Source organism: Spinacia oleracea, chromosome 1, assembly GCF_020520425.1.
Source record: "Spinacia oleracea cultivar Varoflay chromosome 1, BTI_SOV_V1, whole genome shotgun sequence".
Classification (NCBI taxonomy): Eukaryota; Viridiplantae; Streptophyta; class Magnoliopsida; order Caryophyllales; family Amaranthaceae; genus Spinacia; species Spinacia oleracea.
The window spans coordinates 32,145,776-32,167,531 of record NC_079487.1 but is presented as its reverse complement, the minus strand read 5'-3'; the positions used below and the strand labels follow the sequence as shown (position 1 = coordinate 32,167,531).

The 21,756-nt window shown below is 41.6% G+C and overlaps 1 protein-coding gene across 1 annotated transcript; it reads left to right on the top strand.

Moving 5' to 3' along the window:
* The first annotated feature begins 20,712 nt into the window (after nt 1-20,712).
* LOC110794222 (uncharacterized) lies at nt 20,713-21,576 on the top strand. The gene has a single exon (XM_021999172.2). It carries the CDS (start codon nt 20,713-20,715, stop codon nt 21,574-21,576), a length of 864 nt encoding a protein of 287 aa, XP_021854864.1.
* Nucleotides 21,577-21,756: the final 180 nt, after the last annotated feature.

Below are 21,756 nucleotides of genomic sequence, written 5' to 3'. Positions count from 1 at the left end.
AGGACGAGCGGCGTAAAGATCTCATTTAAATCTAATAAGTCCTTACCTAGTACTTAGGTGCCGGCTACTAACGAGGATAAAAATGACGAGGAGATGACAAAAACATGAAAGAAAGGTGAAAACTAACCTTGAAAGATCTGAGAAGTAGTCGGTGAAGAACAGGATGAGTTTCACGAAGAACAAGTTGAATTTGATGAAGAACAGGTTGAGTCCCACGGTGGCCGGAAATCGCCTGCTGGTGGTGGAAATACGCCGCAAATTGCCTGCCTTGAGCTCTGTGAAAATGAAATGTAAAAAATGAAATTTACCCCCCTATATATAGGGAAGGGCAAAAAAGAGAAAAAGTGACACTTGTCACTATCTCAACACTTGTCCCGAATATGTACCTGCAAATCAAAGGTCAAGAAGCGATATCCGAAAGATTGTTTCCAGAAATTCCCTTCTTAAGGGGCAAATGTTGTGGGCAAAATTACCGTGCCATCGTGCACCAATGAAGATGTGACACGTGGCACGTATTACGCCTCGTAAGCAAAAATCATACGATGTCTATTCCGGAGTATAAGTATCAGTCTACGTATCTGCAAAGTATATGTATTTGTATTTATGTACGTATAAATGTATGTATTGTATCTATACCTAAGGGGCATACGTAGCAAGTATCCTATGATGGGCACAAAGGCCCAAACAGCCCACTTATGCCTAAAAGGGCTAGGAAACTGTAAGAGGGAAGGACATGTGTCCTCCTCTCATACCTCAGCCAATCATGTAAAAGGAATGTTAGGTTATTCCTACAATAACCTAGTACTATATATAGCCCCATTTCCCTAGAAAAAGGGGTCACAAAAAGAACACAATCAAGAACATTTACTGCTCTGCCTTCTCTCTACTTTCTCTCTCTAAAAAATACTCTTGCTTTAACATTGGCTACCGGAAACCTCCAAATCTAGTCTCCCGGAAAAACCCCACAACAAGAACCTATGGAGAGTACATGTTGCAAGATGGGTTTCTTTTCAAAGGCAACCGTCTTTGTATTCTCAAGCACTCAATTCGTGAGCTACTAGTTCGTGAGGCTCATGGTGGAGGGCTGGCTGGTCACTTTGGCATAGCTAAGAGCTTGGAGATATTGAGGGAGCATTTTTTTTGGCCTAAATTGTTGGGCGATGTAACGAACATTGTAAGTGCGTGACTTGTCATATGGCCAAGAATTCTTTAAAGCCCGGTTTGTACTGACCATTACCAGTTCCGATTCGTCCTTGGGAAGATGTTTCTAAGGATTTTATAGTGGCTTTGCCACGTACTCAAAGAGGTAAGGATGCTATCATGGTCGTTGTTGATAGATTTTCCAAGATGGCTCATTTTGTTGCTTGTCACAAAACGGATGATGCTTGTAATGTGGCTGATTTGTATTATAAAGAGATTGTTCGTTTGCATGGAATTCCCAAGACTATTGTTTCGGATCGTGATTCCAAGTTTTTGAGTTACTTTTGGAATACATTGTGGAGAAAGGTGGGAACCAAATTGTTTTTTAGCACTTCACATCACCCTCAAACTGATGGGAAAACGGAGGTTACAAATCGAACCTTGGGAACGTTGTTACGAGGGTTGGTAAGTAAGACGCAAAAGGATTGGAATGTCAAGCTTGCTCACGCTGAATTTGCTTATAATCGTTATCCTACTTATGCTACTGGTCATTCTCCATTTGAAGTGGTATATGGGATTAATCCATATTTTCCATTGGATCTGATTCCATTCCGAAAGATGAGTTGGTTCACAAAGATGCCGATGACAAGTTGAAATCTTTGATGAAATTGCACCAACAAGTTCATGACCGTATTGAATCTATCAATGCCTCTTATAGAGCTTTTGAGCTCTAAGCAACACCGGAACAGCACATCGACTCAAGCTTTCTCTAACATAGCCTCGACTCAGAAGTTCATCAATTTGTTTTTGCAACTCCTTTGTTTCCTCCGGATTGCAACGATAACAGCCTTATTAGGCAAAGAAGTCCCTAGAACAAGATCAATTTGATGTTCAATACCACGAATAGGAGGCAAACCTGGTGGTAATTCGTCGGGAAATACATCCTTGAACTCAAAAAAGCAACTCGGCAATGGGACTGCCTTCTTTTCGATTTTGGCCTTCGATCGAACTTTCCTTAGCCACGAGAAAATATACCAACTCTCCATGATCTAGAGCTTTCTCAATCTCTCGTTCACTAGCCAACATGGTGACATTCGGCTTCTTTTTTTGCTGCACACTCATGGATCGAACCGCTTGTGATGACATAGGCTTTAGCACAATCTTCTAGCCTTTGTCTCTCAATTCATACTCGTTGCTTCTCCCCTTGTGAACCACATCCCTCTCAAACTGCCAAGGACGACCCAACAAAATATGACAAGCATCCATAGGAATAACATCACAAAGAATCTCATCATCATACGAACCCATAGTCAAACCAACCCTTACTTATTTCGACACCTTCACACTATTACCATCATCGAGCCAATGGAGTGCGTATGCCCTAGGATGGGTTGTAGCGATTAAGCCTAATTTCGAAACCATCTCACTAGAAGCAACATTGGTGCAACTCCCCCCATCAACAATCACACTACACCACTTATCTTTCACTACACATTTAGTATGAAACAACTGATCTCGTTGGTCCAAATCAGTAGATGCAATTTGGGTTTGTAGAGCTCTAAGAACCAGATTTGTGTCATGAACTGGAGCCTCATACCCCTCCTCCTCCTCTTCATCGCCACTCTCATCAAACACAAATACGTCCCCCAACCTCTTCTCCTCTTCAAACAACTCCTCACGGCATTCAACAGCTTCTCTCAAGGTCACTACCCGTTTATTTGGACACGCATTTTGATAATGCCCAAACCCTTGACACTTAAAACAACGCACCTTGGACAGACTTGTTTCTTTGGTTGAGTTAACTAATTTTGGGGCAGCCGTAGAATTACTTGAACCTACGGTACTAGGTGATGTGTTTAGTTTCAAGATAGGTTCGGATTTAGACCAAGACTTGGCCTTACCATCCATACTTGACCCTCCCCCATATTTTGCTTTCCCTTGGTTTTCCAATTTTAAACAAAGTCCACAAAGAGTATCAAAATCAGAACCTATGGAGAGTACATGTTGCAAGATGGGTTTCTTTAAAAAGGTAATCGTCTTTGTATTCCCAAGCACTCAATTCGTGAGCTACTAGTTCGTGAGGCTTATTGTGAAGGGCTGGCTGGTCACTTTGGCATACCTAAGACCTTGGAGATATTGAAGGAGAATTTCTTTTGGCCTAAAATGTTGGGTGATGTAACGAACATTGTGGGCAAGTGCTTGACTTGTCATATGGCCTAGAAATCTTTCAAGCACGGTTTGTACTCACCATTACCAATTCCGGTTCGTCCTTGGGAAGATGTTTCTAAGGATTTTATAGTGGCTTTGCCACGTACTCAAAGAGGTAAAGATGCTATCATGGTTGTTGTTGATAGATTTTCCAAGATGGCTCACTTTGTTGCTTGTCACAAAACGGATGATGCTTTTAATGTGGCTGATTTGTATTATAAAGAGATTTTTTGTTTGCATGGAATTCCCAAGACTATTGTTTCGGATCGTGATTCCGTTTTTGAGTTACTTTTGGAATACATTGTGGAGAAAGGTGGGAACCAAATTGTTGTTTAGCACTTCACATCACCCTCAAAATGATGGGCAAACGGAGGTTACAAATCGAACTTTGGGAACGTTGTTACTAGGGTTGGTAAGTAAGACGCAAAAGGATTGGGATGTCAAGCTTGCTCACGTTGAATTTGCTTATAATCGTTCTCCTACGTATGCTAATGGTCATTCTCCATTTGAAGTGGTATATGGGATTAATCAATATTTTCCATTAGATCTGATTCCATTTCTAAAAGATGAGTTGGTTCACAAAGATGCCGATGCCAAGTTGAAATATATGATGAAAATGGACCAACAAGTTCATGACCGTATTGAATCTATCAATGCCTCTTATAGAGCATTTGAGCTCTAAGGGTTTCAAAAACATCCCTCAAATGAATTAGATGCTCCTCTTCGTTCTTACTATACACCAAGATGTCATCGAGATATACCACAACGAATCTGCCCAAAAATGATTTAAGCACTTCGTTCATTAGCCTCATAAACGTACTAGCAGCATGAGTGAGACCAAATGGCATGACGGTCTATTCATACAAACCATGTTTTGTCTTGAAAGTCGTTTTCCACTCATCTCCTTCACGCTTCCGATTCTGATGATAACCACTCCGCAAATCAATTTTTGAGAACAACTTCGAACCATGGAGCTCATCTAACATATCATCAAGTCTCAAAATTGGAAAACGATACTTGATGGTAATGTTATTCACAGCCCTACTATCAACACACAAACGCCATGTCCCATATTTCTTAGGCACAAGCAATACCGGAACAGCACATGGACTCAAGCTTTCTCTAACATAGCCTCGACTCACAAGTTCATCAATTTGTTTCTGCAACTCCTTTGTTTCCTCCGGATTGCAACGATAAGCAGCCTTATTAGGCAAAGAAGTCCCTGGAACAAGATCAATTTGATGTTCAATACCACGAATAGGAGGCAAACCTGGTGGTAATTCGTCGGGAAATACATCCTCGAACTCAAAAAGAGACTCGGCAATGGGACTGCCTTCTTTCCAATTTTGGCCTTCGATCGAACTTTCCTTACCCACGAGCAAATACACCAACTTTCCGTGATCTAGAGATTGCTCAATCAAACGCACTTGATTAATCGGACCATCAAACGCACTTGATTAAACGGACCATCAAACGCACTTGATTAAACGAACCATCAAACGCACTTGATTAAACGGACCATTAAACGACTCACTCAATCCAAGTCACCATGCACACAAAATGAGCCATCGAACCTAAATCAACTTTGGTTCCAATTGTTAGCATAAGACTGTCACCTTGACCATCACCTTCATCCATGACCATATCATCCCCTCCCCCTTTAAAAGGAATTGACCTCAATTCAGCAAGGCCATCATCATCAAGATAGGGTGAGAGGTCACCTACATTGAAAGTAGCATGGACACCATAATCTCCCGGAAGCTCGATCTGAAGGAAATAATGCCCTTGGTCCAAGTATGCATTTAATGGTAAGTCTAATAAATGCGGTTCAGTATTAATTATAAAAATTAATAATTCAGTGAGATCAAGTGAACTGTATGCCTAGCTAGAGGCCGCTTCAGTTCAAGTGGATTAATAATATTAATCCACAGCTTACTCTTGACTGAACCCGTAGGGTCACACAAATAGTACGTAAACGGATCAAGTATTTAATGGCATATTTAATGGCATTAAGTACTCCATCTATGAATATTCGGAATCGACGGATCTTGGTTTCAGTGGGAGCTGAGATCGTCAAAGGCAAATAAATGAATACTCCGGAAACGATGATATTGCCGGAAACGGAAATATGGATCGTATCGGAAATATAAATATTATCCAAGTCGTAGATGTTGCCGGAAACGGAGACATGGTACGTATCGGAAAATATTATCGGAAATGGAAATATTGCCGGAATCTGAAATATTGCCGGAAACGGAAATATTGTCGGAATCGAAAATATTATCGGAATCGGAAAATAATTCCGGAAACGGAAATATTGAATATTTGTTCGAAAACGGAAATTAATTCTAGAATCGGAAATGTTAAATATTGTTCGTATCGGAAATGAATTCCGGAATCGGGAAATTAATCAGAAGCGCGTCGTACGAATTAGCATCGGACGAACTTGCTAGACAAAGGCCCAGCACGAAGCCAGGCCCGCGTCCAGCAAGCCCGCGCCCACACAAACAGCCAAGGCCACGCCAGGCCCAGCGCAAGGCCAGGCCCACCAGGTCGTGGCTGCGAGCATGGCTGCAAGCAGTGGGCTGCGATGCTTGAACATGGTCGTGCTCAGATGAATCATAGGCTATTATTATCTGTTTATTTGATCAGTTGAAATCTGAAACCGAGAAACACCTCTGGACATAATAAGGATGACAACTCTTACCTTATGTTCAAGAGCAAGCATCGAGTGACAAAGGAATTAGGAAATGCACACTTGTCCTTAGGACAAGTGGGAGACTGAAGGAAATAATGCCCTTGGTCCAAGTATGCATTTAATGGTAAGTCTAATAAATGCGGTTCAGTATTAATTATACAAGTTAATAATTCAGTGAGATCAAGTGAACTGTATGCCTAGCTAGAGGCCGCTTCAGTTCAAGTGGATTAATGATATTAATCCACAGCTTACTCTTGAATGAACCCGTAGGGTCACACAAATAGTACGTAAATGGATCAAGTATTTAATGGCATTAAATACTCCATCTATGAATATTCGGAATCCACAGATCTTGGTTTCAGTGGGAGCTGAGATCGTCAAAGGCAAATAAATGAATACTCCATAAACGTTGATATTGTCGGAAACGGAAATATGGATCGTATCGGAAATATAAATATTATCTTAGTCGTAGATGTTGCCGGAAACGGAAACATGGTACATATCGGAAAATATTATCGAAAATGGAAATATTGCCGGAAACGGAAATATTGTCGGAATCGGAAATATTATCGGAATCGGAAAATAATTCCGGAAACGGAAATATTAAATATTTGTTCTAAAACGGAAATTAATTCCGGAATCGGAAATGTTAAATATTGTTCGTATCGAAAATGAATTCCGGAATCGGGAAATTAATCAGAAGCGCGTCGTACGAATTAGCATCGGACGAACTTGCTAGACAAAGGCCCAGCATGAAGCCAGGCCCGCGTCCAGCAAGCTCGTGCCCACACAAACAGCCAAGGCCACGCCAGGCCCAACGCAAGGCCAGGCCCAATAGGCCGTGGCTGCGAGCATGGCTGCGAGCAGTGGGCTGCGAAGCTCGCGTGGGCTTTGTAGCTCGCGTGGGCTGAGCGGCTGCTGCGTGGGCTTGCGCGGGCATGGCCTGCGCGCATGCGGGTCATGCTCGTGTGAGTTTTTGTGTTTCCATACGAAACCTAAATCGTGTAGGATTCGTTTAATGATTAAATTCCTATTCCTAATGGATAAATTAATTAATAGAGTTTTAATTAGATTCTAGTTAATTAATTTGTTTCCTAGTAGGATTCGATTACTTCTTCCATAGCCTATAAATATGAGGTTAATGCTCACAATTTATAACGAGTTTGAAGTATTCAAAGGTAAGAATTTTGAGCAAAAATTCTGTCATACACTTTGCCCATAATAGCCAAAAATATTAGAACCTTAAGGGCGATTCTAGTTAGTCAATCTTAAGGCGGATCCGGACGTGCTGTGGACTTTCTACGGAGGGACGACACTTGGAGTCCTAAGGACTTATTCTTGTTCGGTTCGGGCGCAGCAAGGGAGGGCACACTACAAAGAGTATGCAACCTAATTTGTAATTGTAATTAATTTGTTGAAATTCGAATAATTTAGAATTGATTTGATTTTCATAATTAATTAACGATTTAATTAGGTATCTATGATTAAAAACCACCATAAAAATTGTTAATTTATGATAAATCTTAAATTTTTATGACCTACATTTGAATCCATGATAATCGGAAATTAATTGATTAATAAATTTTCGATTTTTCGCCCTAAAATTATGAAATTAATATGTTTTATTAATTTGTCGTTAATTTTGAATTAAAAGTTTTAATTTTTATGAAATTCGCTCATAAAAGTTGCACGCACAAAGCAATGGACGCTACGTGTTACCCTTAAGGGGTGTTGTATAGTGCGGGCATGCGACGACGAGCAAGGGAGCTCGTCGCCCATGCGGTACGAATGCAGCGAGCAACGAGCGTGGCATGCACAAGGCAATGGCTGCCTAGGGGCTGTGTTCTACGCGTGTGGGGCGATGGGCGATGGGCGAGCAGTGCAGCGAGCAAGGCAAGCACGCGTGGGCAGCGATGGATGCTGCGCCACAACGTGCGTTGCCTCGCCCAGCAAGCACGCCAAGGAAGCATCCAAGGCAGCGACAAGCGCAGCACAACGTGCACGCGGGCAGCGTTGGCTGGCCTGTCCAGCAAGCGTTGCCCAGCAGCGTGCCAATGCGATGGGCGAGTGGGCTGCGCGCAAGCGTGGCTCGCTGGGCCTGCTGCATTGGTGCGTTGTTGCTTGGGCTTTGCGGTACGATCAATCGAGTGACAAGGGGTTTGTTGCTTGTTGGACTTGACGAGGCATGGGCGCAAGCCCATGGCCTTGTCTTGACCCGATTGGTTCGTTTTATTTTTAGTTTTGAATTTTCAGTTCAGAAACGATTTTAATTAATTTTAAAATTCATTATTTAAATTGTTTTCTCGGAATTTAATTTTGAATAATCTAATTATTATAAATTCTAATTTATACTAATTATTTTACTAAAATTAAAACCTTGAATTAATTTAAAATTCATTCATTTGATTCAACTGAAAATAAATTAATGGATTCAATTATAAATTTATATGAGCTTTAAATTTTAATTAAATTTGTATGTTTCCGGTTAGACTAAGAAATACATTTTTATGTTTAAAATTAGTAAAGCATGTAAATTTATTGGTTTAAGTGGGAGCGTTTTAGTCATAAACTCTTGATTAGGTCTACATTCCTCTAAGGATAAAACAACTTGATTAGAATTAATAAGGATTGAATAATTGGTAGATTATTGGAAGCCTTGATTAATTGCTGCAAATGTTTATGTGATGCATAATATGTTCTACTAACCAGCTATGTGGGCCATTCATGATAATGAATGGGTGAATGGTATATATTGTATATGTACTGTTTTGCAGGTTATTGAAAAGTGACTAGTATGGCCCAAATAGGATAGAAAATATGGTCTGCGTACCATTAATTTGAATGTAAAATTGGTCTAATGCACCAAAGTTTTTAATTTAAATATGGGCTGCGTACCATCAAATAGTTATAAGTAGTTTAATTATAGCTTATCCTATTTGAAGAAAATGGGGCCTCCCATGGAGAATTCAAGACGAAGTTTCCAATCCATTTTCAAGACGAACTTTGAAGTTGAAGCTTCAAGATGAAGTCGGGCCATACTAGATCACATTAATACCTTATGCATGTTTTAAGTTATTTATTGATTTATATATGTCTTAATTATGCATGAGATTGTGGCTTGATTATGTTGCATGATTAAGGATTTTAGTTCACTTAAAATCTAACCAACATAGTAAGAGCCTTAAAGTTCCAAACTTTAAAAATTGAGTTAAAAGGTGCCATGCCAAAATAACACTTACTTGGATAACCTTTACATCAATCTAAGTAATAGTTTTCCGCCATAGCGAGGTGTTACTTATTGATCCTAAAGGGGTAAGGTACACAAATAATTGTGAGTACATGTTAGTTTTGGTGAAACTCAACGATATAAGTAAGGAGTCCTTTTATGTCGTGGCAAATGAGATAGCTTTACCTAATAAGTTCTTAGACGTACCTATCAACCAAGAATAGTTTCTAGACTATTAGCAAAGGCTTTGCCTACCTTAAAATATTTTAGAATGGAGTCTAAATACATAATGTGCTTAATTCTTCAATGATTTAAGGATCTTGAAATCATTTTATTCATACCTGCCGGAACAATAAATTCGAATAAAGTGCCAATGACTTGTTTAAATCGCATGATTGCTTTAATTTTCAAGTTGTTACTTGTGATAAATGTTTAGACTTTGCATGCTTCAATGTATGTTTTAATTAGTGTTTATAATTAATTATCTTGCACTGCAGTAAATCCATTTAGAAAGGTAACAGTAAATTTCCTCGATTGGTAGTGAATCCAAGAACGATTCACGGAAATGAGAGAAAGTGAGCAATTTAAAATGTACGTTTCTTTTAGCGACTTTTATGGTTGTTTTCGAGTATCAAAGTTGAATGGCAAACCGATTGGTGCTTGTGAATTCAAAATACAATGTAGTTTTGAGATCATAAAGCATTGAGTTTAAACGCTCAGCTTTACCAATGGTTAACAACCTAATATCTTTGTCCATTTAATTCTCGAATGAGTCTAGTCCCTAGACGTACATTCGAATAGATCGATGCTTAGAGAACTTTAGAAGCTTCTTGAAAGATCATCTAGTTGAAACAGATTATTCAACATAAAATGGTAAGAACTTTGTTGGAGTAACATTGGACATGTCTAAACAAAGTATAAAAGTCAACACTAGAGAATTCAAAGGGTACAAGAAATAGGAAAACAAGGAATAAATGAAAGGAATTTACGATTCCGTTTCTACCTATAAGTTTATGTTTAAAGAAAAGGTAACATAGAAATCAAAATTCCTTGGTATCATATACCGCTTGAGGTTCTTACTTCGGTAATAACTCAAACATTGGAAGCTAGGATACACTAATGGCCTACAAGTGGGAAATGAAGCATGGCATTGCTACATTAGTTGTAGGGTCATCTAGTTTGTTTTAAGTCCTTTCAAGGCTGGAACTTAATGGCTACCTTGGGAACGTTGTTACGAGGGTTGGTAAGTAAGACGCAAAAGGATTGGGATGTCAAGCTTGCTCACACTGAATTTGCTTATAATCGTTCTCCTACTTATGCTACTGGTCATTCTCCATTTGAAGTGGTATATGGGATTAATCCATATTTTCCATTGGATCTGATTCCATTTCCGAAAGATGAGTTGATTCACAAAGACTTCGATGCCAAGTTGAAATCTATGATGAAATTGCACCAACAAGTTCATGACCGTATTGAATCTATCAATGCCTCTTATAGATCTTTTGAGCTCTAAGGGTTTCAAAAACATCCCTCAAATGAATCAGATGCTCCTCTTTGTTCTTACTATACACCAAGATGTCATCGAGATATACCAGAACGAATCTGCCCAAAAATGATTTAAGCACTTCGTTCATTAGCCTCATAAACGTACTAGGAGCATTAGTGAGACCAAATGGCATGACGGTCCATTCATACAAACCATGTTTTGTCTTGAAAGTCGTTTTCCACTCATCTCCTTCACGCTTCCGAATCTGATGATAACCACTCCGCAAATCAATTTTTGAGAACAACTTCGAACCATGGAGCTCATCTAACATATCATCAAGTCTCGAAATTGGAAAAAGATACTTGATGGTAATGTTATTCACAGCCCTACTATCAACACACAAACGCCATGTCCCATATTTCTTAGGCACAAGCAACACCGGAACAGCACATGGACTCAAGCTTTCTCTAACATAGCCTCGACTCACAAGTTCATCAATTTGTTTTTGCAACTCCTTTGTTTCCTCCGGATTGCAACGATAAGCAGCCTTATTAGGCAAAGAAGTCCTTGGAACAAGATCAATTTGATGTTCAATACCACGTATAGGAGGCAAACCTGATGGTAATTCGTCGGGAAATACATCCTTGAACTCAAAAAGCAACTCGGAAATGGGACTGCCTTCTTTCTAATTTTGGACTTCGATCGACTTTCCTTAGCCACGAGCAAATACACCAACTCTCCATATTAGAGAAAGCTTGAGTCGAGGCTATGTTAGAGAAAGCTTGAGTCGATGTGATGTTCCGGTTTTACTTGTGCCTAAGAAAGACGGGACATGGCGTATGTGTGTTGATAGTAGGGCTGTGAATAACATTACAATCAAGTATCGTTTTCCGATTCCGGGACTTGATGATATGTTAGATGAGCTCCATGGTTCGAAGTTGTTCTCAAAAATTGATTTGCGGAGTGGATATCATCAGATTCGGATGCGTGAAGAAGATTGTATGAATGGATCGTCATGCCATTTGGTCTTACTAATGCTCCTAGTACGTTTATGAGGCTAATTAACGAAGTGCTTAAATCATTTTTGGGCAGATTCGTTGTGGTATATCTCGATGACAATCTTGGTGTATTGTAAGAACGAATAGGAGCATCTGATACATTTGAGGGATGTTTTTGAAACCCTTAGAGCTCAAAAGCTCTATGGGAAGCTAGAGAAATGTTTGTTCCTTGTTGATAATGTGGTATTCTTGGACTATGTGGTTTCGAAGGATGGGGGTCCTTGGATCAGTCCAAGGTCGAGGCTATCAAATCATTGCCTAGTTCTAAAACTATCAGTGAGGTGCGTTCATTTCATGATCTTGCTTCATTTTATAGACGTTTTATTTGTGATTTCAGTACCATTACTAGTCCTATTACTAGTTGTTAGAAGAAAGGTGTGTTTGTATGGGGAAAGGACGCTCAAAAGGCATTTGATGTAATTAAGGAGCGTTTGTGTGCTGCTCCTATTTTGGCATTGCCGAATTTTCTCAACCATTTGAGGCCGAGTGTGATGCTAGTGTTGTGGGAATTGGTGCTGTTTTGATCCAAGGTAAGCGTCCCATAGCTTATTTTTCGGAAAAGTTAGGGGGTGCTCGTTTGAATTATTGCACTTATGATAAAGAGTTCTATGCCATTGTCAGAGCTTTGGATATTAGAGTCATTATTTGCATTCTAGTCACTCTGTCTTGCATTCTGACCATGAATCTTTGAAGTATATTAATGGGCAACGAAAATTGAGTCCAAGGCATGATAAATGGGTAGAGTTCTTGCAATCCTTTCATTTTTCTTCAAAGTACAAAGATGGTAAGAGCAATGTGGTGGCTGATGCATTATCACGGAGATATACTTTGCATGCTACACTTGATGCTCGTCTATTGGGGTTTGAGACTTTGAAACACTGATGGTGACTTTGGAGTTGCACTTGAGAAATGTGCAGTTGGTGCCTATGGAGAGTACATGTTGCAAGATGGGTTTCTTTTCAAAGGCATTCGTCTTTGCATTCCCAAGCACTCAATTCGTGAGTCTCATGGTGGAGGGTTGGCTGGTCACTTTGGCATAGCTAAGACCTTGGAGATATTGAGGGAGCATTTCTTTTGGCCTAAAATGTTGGGCAATGTAACGAACATTGTGGGTAAGCGCGTGACTTGTCATATGGCCAAGAGTTCTTTCAAGCCCGGTTTGTACTCACCATTACCAGTTCCGGTTCGTCCTTGGGAAGATGTTTCTATGGATTTTATAGTGGCTTTGTCTCGTACTCAAAGTGGTAAGGAATGCCATCATGGTCGTTGTTGATAGATTTTCCAAGATGGCTCACTTTGTTGCTTGTCACAAAACGGATGATACTTGTAATGTGGCTGATTTGTATTATAAAGAGATTGTTCGTTTGCATGGAATTCCCAAGACTATTGTTTTGGATCGTGATTCCATGTTTTTGAGTTACTTTTGGAATACATTGTGGAGAAAGGTGGGAACCAAATTGTTGTTTAGCACTTCACATCACCCTCAAACTGATGGGCAAACGGAGGTTAAAAATTGAACCTTGGGAACGTTGTTACGAGGGTTGGTAAGTAAGACGCAAAAGGGTTGGGATGTCAAGCTTGCTCACGCTGAAGTTGCTTATAATCGTTCTCCTGCTTATGCTACTGGTCATTCTCCATTTGAAGTGGTATATGGGATTAATCCATATTTTCCATTGGATCTGATTCCATTGCCGAAAGATGAGTTGGTTCACAAAGATGCCGATGCCAAGTTGAAATCTATGATGAAATTGCACCATCAAGTTCGTGACCGTATTGAAGCAACCAATGCCTCTTATAAACAGAAATCAAATAACAATCGCAAGCCTCGGGTGTTTGTCGAAGGTGATTTGGTTTGGGTTCATTTGAGGAAAGAGCGTTTTCCAAGCAAACGCAAGAACAAGCTTATGCCTAGGGCTGAAGGTCCTTACAAGAACAAGCAAACGTGTGAATGATAATGCTTACAAGATCGAGCTTCCGGGAGATTATGGTGTCCATGCTACTTTCAATGTAGGTGACCTCTCACCCTAACTTGATGATGATGGCCTTACTGAATTGAGGTCAATTCCTTTTAAAGGGGGAGGGGATGATACGGTCATGGATGAAGGTGATGGTCAAAGTGACGGTCTTATGCTAACAATTGGAACCAAAGCTGATTTAGGTTCGATGGCTCATTTTGTGTGCATGGTGACTTGGATTGAGTGAGTCGTTTGATGGTCCGTTTAATCAAGTGTGTTTGATGGTCCGTTTAATCAAGTGCGTTTGATGGTCTGTTTAATCAAGTGCGTTTGATGGTCCGTTTAAGCTTATCTGTATTTGTTTTCGTTTAATTCAGTTTAATTAGGGGACAATTGTTTTAATCCCATTTAAATTCAGTCTTGTACTTAGCTTTAAATATTGCTGTTTGTAAGGAGGGTTTTAAGCCTTTGTAACCTCCAAATTGGTGACTGAATTCGGAGGCTTTTAGAGCTTTGTAACCACCGGTTTTTAGCTTATTGTTTAGGCTATTTATAGCCAGCTTGTTGAATGGAATAAAACAACCAATTTTGAAGAATAAACACTTTTTTTAGTTTACTTTGAATTATTGATTATAATTCGACCTTTTCTTTGTTTTGGACGCGTTTCCTACTCAAAGAGCCGATTGTGAGTTAATAGGTCTTGCCTTTCAATCACGTTTGACAAGCTATAGGTCTAGCTTGTTAATCAACTATCCTTACTCATACAACGAGTTTTTAAACTTGTATCATTTGTGGTATCAGAGCTGCTGTTCGTGATTCTTACGAGCTAAAATGGATTTTGACGATCCTAACTTTCTACAACATCTCCAAGAAGCCTTCAAGAACGTTCGAGATGGGGGATTTTGAAGGCATCCTAGACGTGATCCACTACGGGTTGTGGATGAATTCAAAGTCACGAAACTTCCTGAATTTGTTGGTGGAACAGATCCGGAAGCTTATTTGGAATGGGAGCGCAAGATAGAGCGAATGTTCGATTTCAAGGACATTGATGATGAGAAGCGTTGTAATATGCCATATTGAAGCTAGGACGAGGAGCTTCATTGTGGTTCGAAGGACTGAAATCCAAGAGAATTCGTGATGGGAAGGAGAAAATCACCACTTGGGAGTCTTTGAAACGTAAGCTACGTAAAAGGTAGAAAACAAAACTACAAAAATTCTAGAATCGGGCTTTTATTAGAACGAGCAATATAGGTTTAAACTACAAAATATTGCCAATACCGTAGACCTTTATCCATATTCTGATTTTGATACTCTTTGTGGACTTTGTTTAAAATTGGAAAACCAAGGGAAAGCAAAATATGGGGGAGGGTCAAGTATGGATGGTAAGGCCAAGTCTTGGTCTAAATCCGAACCTATCTTCAAACCAAATACATCACCTAGTGCCGTAGGTTCAACTAATTCTACGGCTGCCCCAAAATTAGTTAACTCAACCAAAGAAACAAGTCTGTCCAAGGTGCATTGTTTTAAGTATCAAGGGTTTGGGCATTATCAAAATGCGTGTCAAAATAAACGGGTAGCGACCTTGAGAGAAGCTGTTAAATGCCGTGAGAAGTTGTTTCAAGAGGAGAAGAGGTTGCGGGACGTATTTTTGTTTGATGAGAGTGGCGATGAAGAGGAGGAGGAGGAGGGGATGAGGCTCCATTTTATGACACAAATCTGGTTCTTAGATCTCTACAAACCCAAATTGCATCTACTGATTCGGACCAACGAGATTAGTCGTTCCATACTAAATGTCTAGTGAAATATAAGCGGTGTAGTGTGATTGTTGATGGGGGGGAGTTGCACCAATGTTGCTTCTAGTGAGATGATTTCGAAATTAGGTTTAATCACTACAGCCCATCCTAGGCCATACGCACTCCATTGGCTCGATGATGGTAATAGTGTGAAGGTGTCGAAACAAGTAAGGGTTGGTTTGACTATGGGTTCGTATGTTGATGAGATTCTTTGTGATGTTATTCCTATGGATGCTTGTCATATTTTGTTGGGTCGTCCTTGGCAGTTTGATAGGGACGTGGTTCACAAGGGGAGAAGCAACGAGTATGAATTGAGAGACAAAGGCAAGAAGATTGTGCTAAAGCCTATGTCATCACAAGCGGTTCGATCCATGAGTGTGCAGCAAAAAAGAAGCCGAATGTCACCATGTTGGCTAGTGAACTTTGAGCAAGCTCTAGATCATGGAGAGTTGGTGTATTCGCTCGTGGCTAAGGAAAGTTCGCTCGAAGGCCAAAATTGGAAAGAAGGAAATCCCATTGCCGAGTTGCTTTTTGAGTTCAAGGATGTATTTCCCAACGAATTACCACCAGGTTTGCCTCCTATTTGTGGTATTGAACATCAAATTGATCTTGTTCCAGGGACTTCTTTGCCTAATAAGGCTGCTTATCGTTGCAATCCGGAGGAAACAAAGGAGTTGCAAAAACAAATTGATGAACTTGTGAGTCGAGGCTATGTTAGAGAAAGCTTGAGTCCATGTGTTGTTCCGGTGTTGCTTGTGCCTAAGAAAGATGGGACATGGCGTTTGTGTGTTGATAGTAGGGCTGTGAATAACATTACCATCAAGTATCATTTTCCAATTCCGAGACTTGATGATATGTTAGATGACCTCCATGGTTCAAATTTGTTCTCAAAAATTGATTTGCGGAGTGGTTATCATCAGATTCGAATGCGTGAAGGAGATGAGTGGAAAACGACTTTCAAGACAAAACATGGTTTGTATGAATGGACCGTCATGCCATTTGGTCTCACTAATGCTCCTAGTACGTTTATGAGGCTAATGAACGAAGTGCTTAAATCATTTTTGGGCAGATTCGTTGTGGTATATCTCGGTGACATCTTGCTGTATAGTAAGAACGAAGAGGAGCATATGATTCATTTGAGGGATGTTTTTGAAACCCTTAGAGCCCAAAAGCAATGGTCCGGGCACAGAGGTACATTCAATCCGCGGAAATCTGCAATCCGTCTACCGAAACTGACCTTAAGAGGAAAAAGAGGTCGTTGGACGAGAAAAAGAAAAGAAGCCCAAAGAGACTGATAACGGAAATGACTCTCGGTACAACAGTAACAGGAGGGAGATATACCTTGACATTATGGCGGTCGGTGATGAAGTTGGTGGAAGTGTCGGCTTACGGATTCCAGATTTCCGCGGATTGAATGTACCTCTGTGCCCGGACCATTGCTTGGGGTAGGGTAGATATTTGCTCGTCGGCCAAGACCCAACGAAATCGGCTTCCTGCCTTTAGCCCGGTCATGAGTGCGGTGAAGGCAACGGAATCTTGCAAGTTTGGTATGTTCAAGGACTTGTCATTGAATCTCTTGATGTATTCCTTGAGGCTTTCGTTGGGTTGTTGTCGGACGGACATGAGATGCATGCTGGTCTTCTTGTATACTTGTCCGGCAATGAACTGTGACTTAAATAGAGCTTCGAGCACTGAGAATCTTGTGATGACACCAGCCGATAGCCCAGAGAACCATGAAAGGGCCATCCCTTTGAGAGTGGCCGAGAAAAACCTGCACCATGCCGCTTCATCTCCTGTTTGGACAGTCATTCGGGCCTTGTAGGCATCCATATGGTCGTTCGGGTCAGAGGTACCATCATATTAAACTGTTTCTGCCGGAGAAACTGTGAATATAATAACTCGGGAATTAACTTAACCGATGACGTATTTGACCGTGATTTCCTTATATCCAACCACCTGTGTTACCGTTTTTAGATAGTCCATGAATGTATCCGAGGAACCTTCGTATTATCAGAATAAGTTGTTGTTAAGTGAGAAGAGCTAGAGAGAGAGAGAGACTGATTTGCTTTTTTAGGTAATGATTAGATAGCCTTTTTTAATGATTACAACAGAGTATTTATATGATTACACAGGGGTAATTATGTAATTATATCTACTTCTAATGAACAGCTGTCCTCCTTGGTTCTTAAGGCCCAAGGGCATTTTCGTCTTTTTATATCGAATTGGGCTGACCATGTATATGGGCCCAAACAATTAGCCCCACGCTTGACATAGGAGATGACGTCTTCGGCATGTCGTATGTTGAGCGAATTCTTCTACCGACCCCCGTTTGTTTTTCTTGATTCGTCTGCGTTGATGTCGAGGAACATGCCACTTTGTGTGAGCAGGGACGCTTGCTGAGGGACCTCATTATATTGGGAGTTGGATGGGCTCAGTCGAGGAGCATGCCGAGGAAGGGCATGATGCTGGAACTCCTCCTTGTCGAGGAACCTCACTTGCGCGCTGTTTAGCCGGTCGAGGAACAACATTTTTGTTCGAACAAGAATATTTGGTCGAGGAGCCTTGCATTATGTTGGGAGTTGGATGGGCTCGGTCGAGGAGCATACCGAGGAAGGGTATGATGTTGGGCTGCACTTTGTCGAGGGACGCACCCTTTGACATGGTCATTGCCTTGCATCGAGGAGCGTCACCCTCTTGTTTCTCATTTAACTCGGCTGGGGGCTTTTCCTCTCATTTGAGCGTGGGCATTCGGCCGAGGACCCTTCCGCGCTGTTGGGTGTTAACAAGGTTTGGTCGAGGAACACTCCCCTTGTTTTCGAATGTCGAGTTCCTTGGCGTCATAATATGGGCCCTAATGCCATACGAGGTCGAGGAGCAGCCCCATGTTTTTAATTAAGTTTGGTCGAGGGACATATTGGTCAACGACCTACTCTTTGGACCGTGTCTTGTCGAGGGACTTCCCCTATGCTCGCTTGGTATCAGTTTGTCGAGGAGCTTCATTGTTCCGGCAATGAAATTCGGTCTTCTGTCCTCGGTCGAGGGATCAATTAATGCACCTGCGTTTTACACTTCCATGTTTGGGCGCTCCTTATTTTTGGTCGAGGAACTTCTTGGCTTTGGCCGAGGAGCTTCTTGACCTTGGTTGGACTAACACTGCTTATTTTTGGTGTTAGAGGTATGATGTCGTTACATCATCGAACCTGATATCTTACTCATAGTGGGCCGAGGACTCTCCTTCCACCTGTTTCAAATGGCGTTATATCATAAATATTATTTCATGCTATCATACGATGACATTCGGCCGAGGAGAGTTATTTACGCGTGGGTAATTACTTTGCACCGAACGTTTCTCTAGGTGGTTCAGTGAAGATATATTGGATTAGTTGAGGGGTTAATAAGCCCCAAGAGAGAGATCCGATGCGTAGTGTAGTCCGACCTTAATAAGAGGAGGGTGCCTTTGGATGAAGGTCTTTCAAATACTTTGAACGATATGCTCAAGTACGCCTTGAATGAAGGTCTTTAGGCACTTAATTCAATCTTAAGTGTTTTCCTTTATTTTTATTTGGTTTTGGGCCCAAGGAAGGGCTAATGAGTCACGCGGATCTCGGAAGATAGGCCCAAGAAAAATTGGGTAACACTTATGCCGACGAGTTAATACGGACGAGCGACATCGCGCAAGAACATGTACGGTCGAGCGATGAGTGGTTCGCGGGTTCGAGTTGGAGAACATATTGGGCCTTTCAATGGATTCTTGCTTAACCCTAGCCTTTTCTTCCAGCCACCGCCCCTTTAGTTGCCCTAACTTTTGGAATTTTAGTATAAAAAAGGGGGGAGGTGCCTCTCTTTATTTGTAATCCTTCATTCTTCTATCAATCCAAAAAAGGTTATTGGAATAAGCTTCTATTTGCGTCGAGGGAGTTAGTCCGACGGTCCCGCTACCGATTCATCCTCATTGGAGGATCCCGTCGGGTCTTTAATCCTCAACTGGCACGGTCGAGGAACCTGGGTATCCTTACCCGAGGAGCTAGTCGACGCATTGTTCGGTTGCCTTCCACCCTTTATCGGGTCACCATTAGTCGGTCGTCGACACATTTTGGATAGCCCCAAAGCAGTTATTCGCCGACGCTTGGAGGGGGTGCCTTCTTGCTATATCAGTGTTATTGAGTGGTGTCGTCGACAGACTAATCAGGGTTTTTCTGTTTCGCCAGTAACAGCAGCTCGTTGGCGGGATTTCATTGTGAGAGGTGTTTGGCGGATCGTGTTCTTGGTTCTTTTGGTCGACGGGGGCACGCTTCAAGAGGTATGCCATTGCGTCTCCATTTAAGTGTAGTTTTGATTTTTTGTGAATAAGGGTTCTTTCTCGGACCCAGTACCGTTGTACTATGAATAAACGGGGTATTCGGTCCGAGTCGGTGACCCCGCCTACCTCCCCCGAGAAATTTGACTTATCTCGGGAAATAAAAGTGGAGGAGGTTGTGGTAGTTAGTGTTGCATCATCATATTTAGATCCCTTGGCGGTACCCGATGCCATACCCCTTCCCACTTCATCAGATGAGTCGATTTCGGCGGGGGAGGAGGAATATTGTCCTTATCCGTGGGAGGTTTCAATTGCCTTTCCTCCTGTACATAATAGTTACTTAGATATTTATTTGAACAGTGGTCTCGTCCATATAATGTCCGAGGGAGGGGAACAGACTTCCTCTAGCTTCGATGATTATCCAGCGCCTGATCCTGCCGGGGGTCCAGCTAATTTTTATCTCAAGCCTGAGTGGAGGAAAACCTTGAAAGGACACGTCGATCGCCTGAATAAGAAGTATTCGCTCAAGGGCGAGTATATTTTATATAGGTCAGGGGTGTTACACACTATCTTGACTCCGTCTCCGGGTTGTACGACCGTGTACAAGTCGGGTCTTCAGCTGGGTCTTCGATTTCCCTTACATCCCTTTATTGTTGAATTGCTTAGTGCCTATAACTTATCTATCTGCCAGTTGATGCCCAACTCATGGGCTTCTATAAATTCAGTGTTGGCCATTTGTGATCTTTTGAGGGTTCGATGTACTTTGACATTGTGGCGGCCAAAGCAAGCTGAACTCGACGCAATGTATCTGAAGTAACAACAGAAGTCGCCTCAAGGCCTATCTCAACATTATGAGGTACATTCAATCCGCGGAAATCTGCAATCCGTCGGCCGAAACTGACCTTAAGAGGGAAAAAGAGGTCGTTGGACGAGAAAAAGAAAAGAAGCCCAAAGAGACTGATAACGGAAACGACCCTCGGTACAATAGTAACAGGAGGGAAATATACCTTGACATCAAGGAAAAGTCATTGCTGCCAAGTCCAACCCCGATCAGGACCCCCGCGTCCAAAAGAGACAAGAGCCTCTGGTGTGAGTTCCACAAAGAGTGCGGACACACTACCGAGGACTGTCGAGAATTGAAAAGGGCCTTGGACAAACTGGCCGACGAAGGAAAGTTGAACAAATATTTGAAGGGCTCCTCCTCTGACAAGAAGGAAGATAACAAGGGATCAGATGTCCATAGTGATCACACCGAGGGATATGTTGGGGTGATAGCAGGGGGTCTCGCATCTGGTGGCCTAACCGGCAACGCCAGAAAAAGACACTTACACGCACTAACCCATCAGATCCTCGATGTCGAAGCACCTTCCTCAAACCTCAAATGTCCCACAATAACATTCCAAGAGGACCCCTCTCGAATTATCCATAGTCCACATGATGATCCCCTGGTTGTTGAGATTAAGGTAGCCAACCGAACAGTTAAAAGAGTGTTGATTGACAATGGAAGCTCGGCTGACATCCTAACTCTTGAATGCCTCAAGAGGCTACGTTACAAGAAAAGTGACCTCGTCGACATCAGCCAACCTCTCGTAGGATTCGGTGGTCAATCAGTATACCCCGTCGGCATGATCAAGCTCCCTGTCCGTATCGGAGAAAAAGGAAAAGGAAGAAGCCTTCCCATAGAATTCATGGTCGTCGACACACCCTTGCCTTAAAACATAATAGTGGGGAGGCCTCTGCTAAACAAAATCAAGGCTGCCATCTCAACCTACCAACTCCTCCTCCAATATGAAACGGACAGCGGGGTAGTCGGAAAACTCTACGGAGATCAGCGGTCTGCTCGACAATGTTACAACAACAGCTTCAAGAATGAGAAAAATTCAATCCCGAACACA

Bases quoted from the DNA above. Each gene is read 5' to 3' on its own strand.
- LOC110794222 (XM_021999172.2), top strand. From the start codon at position 20,713: ATGAGGTACATTCAATCCGCGGAAATCTGCAATCCGTCGGCCGAAACT.